The following is a 12,486-nucleotide window of genomic DNA, read 5'->3' on the forward strand; positions in this document are numbered from 1 at the left end:
TACACTTAGAGAGGCTTTCATGAATGGGAATATCACACAACTCTTCAGGAGTAATGCTGCTGCAATTAGTAGTCTCTCCTGTTCATGTTTTCTGTGTTGGACATCACCTAACATTTGTATAAATGCTGAGTACATTTGCTGACTTAAAGTATGCTCAACAACTCAAAATATGTGACGTTTGATCGTTGCGACAGTTAAAACTCATATAAATAACATTTTTGCTTATGTTCTGGTATGAAGTGCCTTCCTGGTTATTGGCTTGCCACACGTGCGACTAAACTAAGAGATCTTTACGTGAGAAGTAACTCGGAAGAGTTACTGGAATCAGTTCTACAACAGACACGAATCACATTTCACTGTCAGCAAGCAATCTTCAGTGTTTTTAGATACCCCTGTGAGGAGAAATAAGCCCAACAATAAGACAATTGTATGTAACACATTCGAGTTGTTTATTACAAGACAACATGCGGTACACAACAGCGGTTTAAGCCAGAGAACCTGTACATTTGTTTCTAAGTTTCTAGGGCCCACCGTCACTGCAGAAATACTAAAGTTGATTATGCACAGAGCAAAACACTTGAGTGCAAAATGTTTTGATTACATTCGCAGCAGTAACATGCTTCTTCTGGATCTTCACAGTTGAAGTTGAAGTTATCGAACCTTCAAGATATGTCTTATTACTTCAGAAGGCTTTCAAGTGTAGATCATACGTTCTTACCAAAACCTGAGCTATGAGTCAATATGTGACCAGGTTCATGATCACGTCTCAGGTTAACAGATAGTCAAAGTCTGGTCTCTGCCACAACTGATTTGAACTCCCAGGAACAAAGCTGTGAACGACTTAGAGGTTTCCACCAAGCAGCCAGAAAGGCAGAGCACTGTTGACTCCTCCCTGTTGTCGCTGACCGCCCTGCACACCCCTTCCTTGGCTTCCTTGTCCCTGATTCATGAAGAAATAGGGAAGCGCATTGTTGATCTCACCGCCGCCAAGAGCTAGTGCCATGAGTGGATTCATACCACTCATCATTCCTTGACCACCTCGGCCGCCTCCCATTCCACCCATGCCACTGAAAAGAAGCATGTTCATCATGTTGTCTCCTAGTCCACCGTTCAAAAAGAGGTATGGAAGGATGCCGTTGCCGCCTTGTCTTCCCATCATTTGAGACAAGAAATACATGTTTCTTCCCGCGTCACTGCCCATGAATGGAATGAATGACATTGGGTTTCCAAATCCTTGCTGCTGGCGCTGGTTTCTTCTCTTGCCATATTGGCCCATGCCAAAGCCTCCTCTTGGACCACCATATCCTCCGTAAGGATTCATGTTTCCGTAACTGCCGCCCATTGCTCCGTATGGAGGAACCATGCCGCTCATCGGCCCACCCATACCCATTGGACCACTCATGGGTCCACCCATAGAACCACCCATTGGACCACTCATGGGACCACCCATAGGACCACCCATTGGACCACTCATGGGACCGCCCATACCCACTGGACCACTCATGGGGCCGCCCACAGGACCACCCACTGGACCGTTCATAGGACCTCCCACTGGACCTGTCGGTGAACCTGTTGGGGCCCCCATGGATCCTCCAATAGCTCCAGTAGGCGGCCCACTGGTTGGAGCAGCTGTCGGGCCTGTCGGACCTTGTGCTGCAACAGAGTGGAGACGCATTATGTCTTGTTGGCGGAGAATCACCAAACGTTACTATAACTGTAACCCCATGACATGACATCAGCGTTGTGAAAATGTCGTAAGAATTAGGGTCAATTATGTGGTCAGACAACTGGATTCGTCACAAGAGAAATTAGCATAATTCAAATGCTAATCGATTCCTCATATCTCTAGACATTTTTAAAAATCGAACTTTTCTGGAGTGAGTAAGTGAAAAGTTAAAATAGTGAATGAACCAATGTTCTCGTAAAGGTCAGCACGTGATGCTCCACTGGCACGTGTAATGCGGAACGAGCAATATACATACATGACTGTCCTTCCTATCATTACCAGTGCCCCTCATATCCAAAATGGATGTCTTAGCCAATACTGGCATTCTAATATATAAACGATGTGTAACTTTGTTCATTACCAGCCTGATGCAATGACAAAGGAGGGCATGATAACAACATAGACTTAATCCATAACAATCAGTGTAACTGATGATGCTTCCTTTTCTGTAGATGTACGCCTCTGTTTGGCATATCATACATTATAAATAACTGCAGTTTAGGGGAAATAAGTTGTAATCTAAAAGCATGTTCGGTCAGATTATTAACTGAAATGTTTTAGGTTTCTATCATAGCACTGAATTTTCTAAAACGCGCGGAGCACACATGGTAAACAAAAACAGGTAACTATTAAATTAAACATTAACTCACTCAGTCATGCCCTGGATTTACACCGTACTCAGCAATATTCTTGCTATGAAACGACGAAATAGATTCAGAATTTTGTCCTAGCGCTACACAAAAGGTGTCCACAGTGTGGGATAATAAAAAAAAACGAAAAAAACCCAAAAAACAAACAAACCAAAAACCAGTAGGTTTGTGTCCTGAATCACCCATTCCATACACCCACACACACTCGTTCCCATACGCTGACCTCTTGCAACAAGCAAACCGTGAATAAGTGGGATCCCTTTTACGTTACGAATCTTAAACGACGTACTCGTTGTGGTTACGTTATTTCCATAAGTTGCTGGTAAGTAAAGGCGTCCAAAAGAAAACATCACCCGAGATCATTTAGTACCTTCTAACGTTGAAATGTCACATTTCGATTCTAAATCAAGAATCTCAATCAAGAATGGTTTAGACAAATTGAGGTGTTTTTATCGTGTAATATTTCCACGGATCTTTCACACAATGCATACAAAGCGCCTTCAACGAGATACAATGTACATTCAGTTTATGAAGAAATAGCCTACAAGTACATTTCAAAAGGTATTCAGTATTTCGATGGCATTTCGACACTTACCGTATATCGAGACGAAAACCAAAGCCAAAGTAGCACATCTGAATGCTGCCATCTCGTTTGTAACTGCACAAAAGAGAAAAAAGAAGTGTATGCCTCAGTATTATCTATGAACGTCGTACAACGTCGTATATCTAACATTACTTTGCAGTTGATTTATGTAAATAGTGAGATAATTCCAAGTATTTACTTGTCTGAGTCATGGTGTAATTGTGTTTTTTCACGTGCCGGTTGATTTAAAATCAAAGGATATCAAAAGTCTGAAACACCCACATGAAAATAAATGGAAATAAATAAAAACATACATGTACCGCATCTTTAGGGATGCAAAGATACATTTTCAGGTATATGGACACAAAGTGCCTACAGCATGCCTACCTTTGACGCACTTGGGCCAACGGATTGTGTACTGGAGCATCCAAATTGGCTTGTGAGGGGGAAGTGGTGTCCTCTTGTTTTATAGGCTGAGGGGACAGGTCGTTCACTGCCTCTGCTACTATCTATTGCTTTTGACAGGCACGTGTTGTCTCGGACGACGTCGTTAATTCCACGGACAACGTCAGTTATACGTAGAAGGTGTCCTTATGCTGCCCGATTTCTCGACATCATACGGCCGACATGTGACACAAATTGTTTTCTAAATCAACCTCTTTGAGTTAGACTCTTGTTTTTTGTACATATTTAGTTATACGTTGACATGATGCATACTATTCAGCTGCAGTGTGGCGCTTTCTGTGCATATTACAGAATGTGTATTTTAAATTGTTAACTGAAGTCATAATAGAATGCTTTCTGTATGGTCGTATCTGAAAGAAGTATTAGTCAATGTGTAGATACGTGTATAGATGTTTTTAACTTTGATGCTTGTTACGTGTACAGTTTACATTATGTAACACTTTGTGTTCAGGTTTACTGTCAAGACCATTTCAAAAACTGCCATTATTTCTGTCTGTCACATCTCTGTTACCCTTCCATACATTAGGTATGCCATAATTGTTGTACTTTGTTACTGTTATGTTAAAAAAAAAGAAAACATATCGTATGGTAGATTTGAACTATGAATGCTATTTAACATTTTAATATCCGTACATATTTGACCTAAGGAGTCATGTTCTTTGCTATGTAGTTTGTAAGGTTAATCGACACATTATTTGCCTGACTACAGGACATATAACACATTATCTCTTGTAATGTCTCAACATTATTTTCCCAGTATCCTGACATGACAGTCATTCTACATAATCCCCACTTTACACATGAACCCATCAACCATCAACATACATAACCGCCGTGTAAGTTGCGTGTAAGTGCTGATAGTTATTTGCTCTGTGACTAGTACTGATTCAAAACAAGGCATCACAGATACCATAGCAGCCTCGGAGCAATGCCATATATTCTGTTTTCAGAACATTTTACATAGATTGTTAAAACAGGCCTGCATGAAATATTACTGAATCTCTCCTATTTCATTTGCAGAGATAGTGAAAAGAACAGAGTGACGAAACGCTTGTGAAATGAAGACTTAACGGCTGTGTCAAGTGAAGAAAAAACAATGTTGTAAATGTGAAGGATGTAGTGGAAGAGACCAAAGTTTGTGTCATCGATGTAGCTAGTGTGACGTCAGCAGTGAACATGGTGGCCAACTAGCCTTTGAAAGCTGAGACATTAGAAATGTAAAAAATTAAACAATCTGACCCAGCCATACCGAATATTGCTAACAACAGGGTAAAACTACTCACCCACCCATGTGCTCACTCTCCAAGTCATATTATTTTTTTATCAATCGTTTTATATGCACATGGAAGTGTACAATTATGGTCATGGTATTCTCAGCTGAAAAGGATGAACTTCCCCCCTATGTTTACCACATGTGACAGGGGGGTCAACAAGTAGGATGGTCACAAACCAGGAAGACTTTCAACAGCAACGTATTACAGGGGAAATAGACAAAGACAATTTCGAATGTCTTTACAGTAGTCCATACTATAGAGTACTTTGTACAGTACATTTGACAAATATTACTACATTATCCTCGTGTTTATTAAATAACATGTCACCAGTCACGTTTGATTCATAGCTCACTATGCATGTCTGAAGTATGCATGTATAATTTTACCATGACGGCAAGTTGACGTGGACATTAATGTTTTAATGTCCTCACCGTAAACTTGATGTACATGGCAATGGCAGTTGTGCTGTATTACCTGCCTCTCATGACTTAGGAACAAGGAGACGTTTCCGTTTTACATCTATAATAACTAGTCTGTAAAACCGTGATGCGTGATGATGCGTCAGTATTCATGTTTTACGATGAAGGAATACATTTGAAGCAGGTTTAAGCAGAAGCTCAACCATCAGATTGTTTTGATAAGACTGTAGGCAGAATGAACTGTAAGCAGGATGGGACTGAATTGGCTAGCGACCTATTGTCGCCGCGTACCAGTTATCGCCAACACCTGGCTGTAGCGCTTGCGGAGACAGCTTGACTTGTACTCCCGTAGTATTTCGCACATTCACACGTCACAAAAGCGATAGGCTACAAGAGTTAAAAATCACTGTAAGTATTTTACTTTGTAGACGTTACAAATTTTAATCCTCCGGAAGACTTGACCCAAACACGTCGGGGGAATGTAACGTGAACATTAGTGTGTTCACATGAAATTTCATAAATGATGAGAATAGAATGAAAATCATCATGGCTATGTTGGGAATCTATGAAATTACACTTCAGTCTGTACAATGTGTCTAAACTATCACGCAATCACTAGACTTTGAATTGACCTACACTTCCATCTCGACAGATACCCTACAGTCGACAGATACCCAACACAGAATACTGACAAGATGTAACTCTCAGTTTTCACCTTTACCTTTTCGTTTTACCCAAAGACAACAAACATTACCAGAAGTACAAGCAACTACTCAAAAAGTCAAGTTTGATACGTTCAACCGTGGGGCGACATCACCATATTTCCGTTAAGTTTCTCCAAATTCATATCAGCATCCGTCAGCATTCACGATGAGAACGAGTGTTCACTTAAATTACTTTTTTCAAAAATAGATTCCAATAATGAAATTACTACCAAATTTACGTCATATTTGGTGAATAACATGAAAGATTCAGAAATGGTGATAACTGGTCTTGTTACCAACTGAGTTGCCAATGTACCTCGCTTGTAAATGGGGTACATTGAAAATAACAGAAAAGAGCTTAGTCAGAAAACGACACTTGTGTGTGAGGTAAGATAATAAATGATAACTCTGTTATCACAACTCAAAACTTATTAACACGTGAAAGTTTTACCAATTACATGTGAAAACAGATAAACATACATTGTTTATACGCAATTGCTGTTATTTCTGCCATCTTAAAGCATGATCAGGATGTGTATACATGTTCATTTACTAGGTACAAGAGTTAGTACTGATGAACCTGTTGGTGTACTGGAAGCTGACGATTATCCTGCATAAATTTATATTCATCGCCTGTTTACCTTTCACACTTGCACACTCTTCCACGGGCATGTGAACATTCACTTCCAAGATGACGGACTTCCTCTTCAGGAGAGGACTATTTGTAATATTTAAACACAATCTGAATTGAAATACGAAACAAAACTTTCTATAGTTATTACATAATAATAATAATCTGAGGGCATTAGTCAGTTTCCTAGCCGCCTAAATTCATAAATTTCAGTTAAACCAGTACGATGGAGTAAACATACCCGAATGAAAGTTTATGCTCTCTCTGTAATTCAAATGGTATTGGGGATGAATTTCGCTTTCTGCTAAATTCCACAACCTGAGTCCAAGAAAACAAAAACACAACAGCAATTACTGTAAATACCTGAATACGGACAAGAAGAATGAGTGTTTCTACTGCTATAAACCACGAACACTCAGAAAATGAGGAACATTTTGCAAAATAATAACGCCGAAAAATATCGTATGAACGTGATACAATTTGTTAACGTGGATAAATGCGTATACACATATAGTTTATTCTTGCAACCAACATATATAATTTGTACATAATATTAATAATATACTTCTAATGCGACAGAGGAACGCGGCCCTTTTTAATCTGTATCTAGCTCGGGTCATAACTTGACAACGCGATGTCACGATGCCAGTAACGATTAAAGCATGTTTTTTCCACAGAAGTAACTGTGATGTAAGTTTGCAGATATTCCATGTGATTCTCAGTACACGTCATGTCAATTTTACAGGCTGCAAGCTCATGTCATGTTCATGTCATGTGTCATGGTCCAAAACACACATACTGACCATGCCCAATCCATCACTATCCTCAGTAGGTGACTTGTAACTATACATGAACTGACATCGCCATACATTCCACAGATGTATGCTGGTGTTTTTTTAAGCCAACCTAGGGACACATGTAGTGGAATGCATCGTAACCATTTTCCATTAGTCGAATGATAAATACCATTGGCTTTGTCATTTCGGTTAGTGTTGTTGTATTCATAAAATATTACTTATTACATGTGAGCGAAATGAGGTTTACCGATGCAAAGTTCGGACATGACTTTACATTTAACTAGACGATGTGATATGTGTAATGAAGTTTTGGAGTTATGATTAAAATACAAGGTAAAGAACATGCACTTTATATCATGATCCTCATAACTTGGGTCTTGTGGACGGCGAGCGAAAGATGATGGTGAAAGGGATGGTCCTCCAGTGATTTATAGGTGGTTTTATGTCTAAGATGAGAGACCGCTGGAAGACAACAAACACCTATTAATACTCCTTAGAAACGTGTGTCCTAGTTTCAAAATTAGATTTTAAGTAATGTCGTGAATCGGGTCAGTGGCTGTGCGTTAGAAATGGAGGTTTTGAGAAGAGGAAGGAGAGCCAGGTACAAAGAGTCTCTCAAGTATATGTTTGGTTTAAAGTTTCTTGTTGCCAGCTTATGCTTCATAATAAAAGTGTCATAATATCTTCAACTGGTACTTGCCTCTACATAGAACACTAAACTATTTAGAACTACTCATGATATCATGGCCAACAGTCCCATCGTTGGCTGGTTCAAACATCTAACGAACACCAAGTATTTCCAGGCCTTTCATCGTGTTCTAGACAGGCGAGGTTTCAACAGACAATATTGCAGTTTTGTATGAAGTGAACAAAGCTGTTTTCTCTTGTTTGTGACGGACTGCACATTCTTTCTTGAAGGTTCTGACCTTATTTATAGTTCTTATATAGACGAAAGAAGCAGTGGCTGAGTGAGTGCTGACATAGTGTGTTGGCGATTAACCTGATAAAAATACTAGACTCGGCACATTAAGGAGAGAGCAATCCCACGTATATGATATTATAAATATGAGCTGATTTCTCTTTTGAATCGTAATCTGAAAGGAATATAATTAACATAGAAGAAAATTAACATGGATCATAAAAGCAACTGTTTACGTATATTCCCTATCTGAAATACAGTTTATGTGAGTGGGATAGTTGCTGTCCTTATCACCACGCGATACAATATTCATATTTCCCCCAAATCCTTATACAACAAAGGTGTGAGTGCAATATTTTCAGGCCCTATTTTGTTGTTTCCTTGACAGCGTGGTATATGACCGTTATCCATCATCCCCTCAGTCGACATATTTGGGAACAATGAGACAACATCTCACGTCACGCATAAGACATACTGTGTCTGTAGTGGAACATAGGCGCAGATGTTGGGAGCACAGTGGCACATTATCTAAAGGATGGGCAGTGGGGGGAAAACTATAGTAATGTGTACACTGTCAGGTCATGAAACACAACGAGCATGGTCAGAAGTCCGTTTGCTTTTTTTCGTGCTAGTGTCGCAGTTATATTACATTTATAAACTTAAAAAACACCCGAAAACAAACACAATTGCCGTAAATCAGCAAATATACAATACGCACCCTTCAATTGTGAACCCTGACCTGGAACCAACCACAGTTAAACTAAGTCTGCCATTGTGAATACTGATCTGAAACCGCCACAGCTACACTAAGTCTGCCACTGTGAACACTGACCTCAAATCAGCCACAGTTACATATAGTCTGCCACTGTAAACACTGACCTTAAGCCAACCACTGTTGCACACAGTCTACCACTGCGAACACTGACCTCAAGCAAACCAGAGCTACATACAGTCTACCACTGTGAACATTGACCTCAAACCAACCACAATAACACACAGTTTGCCACTGTAAACCGTGACTTCAAACCAACCACAGTAACTGTTACACACAGTCTGCCACTGTAAACCATGACCTCAAACCAACCACAGTAACTCACAGTCTACCACTGTGAACAATGACCTCAAAATAATCACTAAGAAAGTGAAATCCTAAATATGACATATGTTGCAGAGCCAAAGCTCTGCTTTAACTCTGCAAAACATTGGGTCAGGGGAGCAGGAATGGGGTTATTTTCTCTGCTTGCCTACGAAGAGACTGAAATACAAAACCCTGAATGGAACTTTCACCCCACAAGCAGACTTGCTCCTCCGGTAAACTGATACAAAGTGAAATTCAAATCTGGATTTCAAAAAGAAAAATATATTTTCTGAATGTATGTTTTGTACACTATCTGCATTAATACTGTATGTCATGCAGTGCGCCTTCATAACATACTTCTTTTTAAAATGACTTAATTACATCATGAACCGGTTAGTCAATTTTGTGATATGTACTTGAATACATGTAATGCTTTCCTTTGCTTCGGAAGACAGTTGTAGCAAGGAAGGAAACCATTTGGGTATAAGCCACTAATGTAAGAATAAATAATTTAAAAGATAATTTCTAAATATAACAGATAACAGACTGGGTTCTGTACTGTCCGCTTATCTAGACTTGCCTCTTCGAAGGATTGATACATGGTCTCAGCATTCTGTACAGCCTTGGGGCAAGGATAGTATTCGGATTGCAAGTACTTTAAAACTTGTGTGAACTTTTTTGACGTGTACGCATCCAGACTCAACACAGAAGTAGTGACAGTCCTTATGAAGCATTATTTTCATGAACAAGCATTGTTTATTGTACTCTTTAAGATGTCACGCGGCCCGCAATACGTCGTAAGCCGCAAGTCACGATCCAGAGGTCGTTTGTTTGAGAAATGTACCACATGTCTTGCTACAAGAAAAGAAGACATGATGTACCATTTAAAAAATACTTAGACTGTGTACTTTATGTGTCATGAATCAATAGGAATCGCCTTTAAAAGATGAGTCGATGGATGTGCTGTGCCGTTTGCACTATGGGTTATTGGGGTTATTTTGTTTGTGTTTCGTATTTTTGTCTTTTGTACGCGGGCAGGTTTTCAGTTTTGAGTGACGCTGATTTTCGAGCAAATCCGGAAAACATGTACAGTAGGCAGTTTACACATTCCAAACTGACTTGAACTTTTATTGATCTAACCAAAACTTGCATTGCACATCTAATAAATCCTGAGTGATCACGAAAAAGTTTGCTAAGTATTTGATAAATGACATTAGTCACTAGGAACAGTTTGCACAAGCACACGTGTTATGATATAAAGTTAGATTCACAGGTTTGAAAATCTGATATAATACGACTAATGGATATACATAAGCAAAAGGTATGTTGGATGCTTTTAATGACAGGTTTTTGTTAACTGCAGATAGGGAGAAAAACGACAGTTTGCATACTGGTTCCTGTACACAGGACTCTACGGACAGTAGCATTAACGCAACAACACCTACAGAGCAAATGTATAGATTACTAGTATGCTAGTAAACATAAATCCTTGTTGGTACACTTATTCTATCCTCTGTATGTGGGTCGAAGGACATGTTTGGGTAAAGAGACAGCTGCAAAGAAAGATCCATGTGCCACAGACTCCAGACATGTAGGTACTATGTAGATTTGGGGTGTTCCAAAACGATTTGAATATATGACAAAGAGAGTAGACATCCCAGGTTTATGAATTTGAAAGAAATTTTTGGAATGGCATTCGAAACTGTCTCTAAAGATTTTATCAATCTGGCATTAAAAAGTTTGGTTTTGGTTCCCATATTATTAGCTTCTTATGAATGTTCAAAATAAGTAGAGTATCACAAAAGAGTTTAAACAAGATAGCATGTATTTTTAAAAGAACAAGACTATTTTAGACAATACCATGTAAAAAAGGTATTGATCACAAACAACTGAAGGTAGGTCACCATACTAGGGCCTATGGGGACTTACAGTGCCTCTGCTACCTACATGGACCCTAGCTGGATTTGCCGCATCCTCCTTCAGCTGCTAGCAATTGTATGCAAGTTTAGCCACAAATTAAAATCACGAAAATACTACAGCTAAAAAGGTAGAAGATGAAATGTGACTTGGAAATGTTTTGGGACCTCGCAGGAGGGGTAACATGGAGATGGTACTGAGTTGTTTGTACAGAAAAATGTCTTTACTGTGCTGCTGATAAAGTTATACCTTCTATAAGATGTCAGGGTTAAAATAAATATTGATAAGACTAAAGCAATCTGGATTGGATAAAAATCAGTTCGTGGAGATAAACTGAGCCAGCATTTGAATATTGAATGGCAAAAACAATGAATTTGATGTTCTCATAATTATATTTAATGCCGAACTGGAGGATTTATGTATCATCAAGACAAAGAAAGATGTATAGGAAAGTAACAGATTATTGGCTGTGTGGAAAAAAAGACATTTATCCATAATCGGCAAAAAGCAGTGTTATCCAGATTCTAGCTGGTTCAAAATTAGTTCATATTTTAGTACTTTCCCAAACCCACCCCAAAATGTTTTGGAATACCAAAAGATATTTGTATACTTTAAGACTTTATGTAAGAAACATGATATCATGAAATTTGGTGCTAATTTCTATTACACTATAACGGTGATGAAATTTTAGCACAGACATTATGTTTTAGTCATATTTCTAAAAACCGAAATCATTATATCAGACATTGGGAAAATAAAGATCTATTTACCATCCAAGACATGTGTGATGAGGAGGGTCTGACGTGTTTTCGAATCTTCGAAAAGTAAATATTCAATACAAATGAAAGAATTAGATCGTAGATACCTTCTAAATATTTTACCCGACTCATGGGAAACTAAAATAACAAATCACAGGTGACAATAACTATAAACATTGAATCTAAAGTATTATCAAAAGAATTGTATTAAATCATTACATGGATCAAGATTATTTTATGATATATTGTTATTTAACAATAAAACCCTCATGTCATAAATGGGAGAATGTGTTTGATGACAGTGATTTTGATTGGCAAATTACTCTTACGGACAAGACAATAATGATGTAAATCTCTTAGATTTCCGGTGTAAAATTTGTATATGGTATTATCTATACAAAAAGGAACTATCTATACAGAAAGAAAAATGAACCATATCCAAAGTGCCTCATGCAGTTTTTGTAAAGATGAGGATGTTGACTTGTGAAATGTTTACTGAGAATGTTGTGAAAGTAAAAGGTGTAGGAATGGTCCTGATGCTTGGATTAACACTTAACACCATGCA

General features: G+C 38.6%; 1 protein-coding gene across 1 annotated transcript; it reads right to left on the reverse strand.

Annotated features, from left to right (window-relative positions):
• Nucleotides 1-431: 431 nt before the first annotated feature.
• LOC137255910 (uncharacterized) lies at nucleotides 432-3,592 on the reverse strand. Its single transcript, XM_067793499.1, has 3 exons — nucleotides 3,347-3,592; nucleotides 2,972-3,034; nucleotides 432-1,653 (listed from the first exon to the last, which is right to left on the reverse strand). Exons 1-3 carry the CDS (start codon nucleotides 3,384-3,386, stop codon nucleotides 842-844), a joined length of 915 nt encoding a protein of 304 aa, XP_067649600.1. The 5' UTR covers nucleotides 3,387-3,592; the 3' UTR covers nucleotides 432-841.
• Between the last annotated feature and the right edge of the window lie 8,894 nt (nucleotides 3,593-12,486).

The sequence above is a fragment of the Haliotis asinina genome, chromosome 11 (assembly GCF_037392515.1).
Source record: "Haliotis asinina isolate JCU_RB_2024 chromosome 11, JCU_Hal_asi_v2, whole genome shotgun sequence".
Classification (NCBI taxonomy): domain Eukaryota; kingdom Metazoa; phylum Mollusca; class Gastropoda; order Lepetellida; family Haliotidae; genus Haliotis; species Haliotis asinina.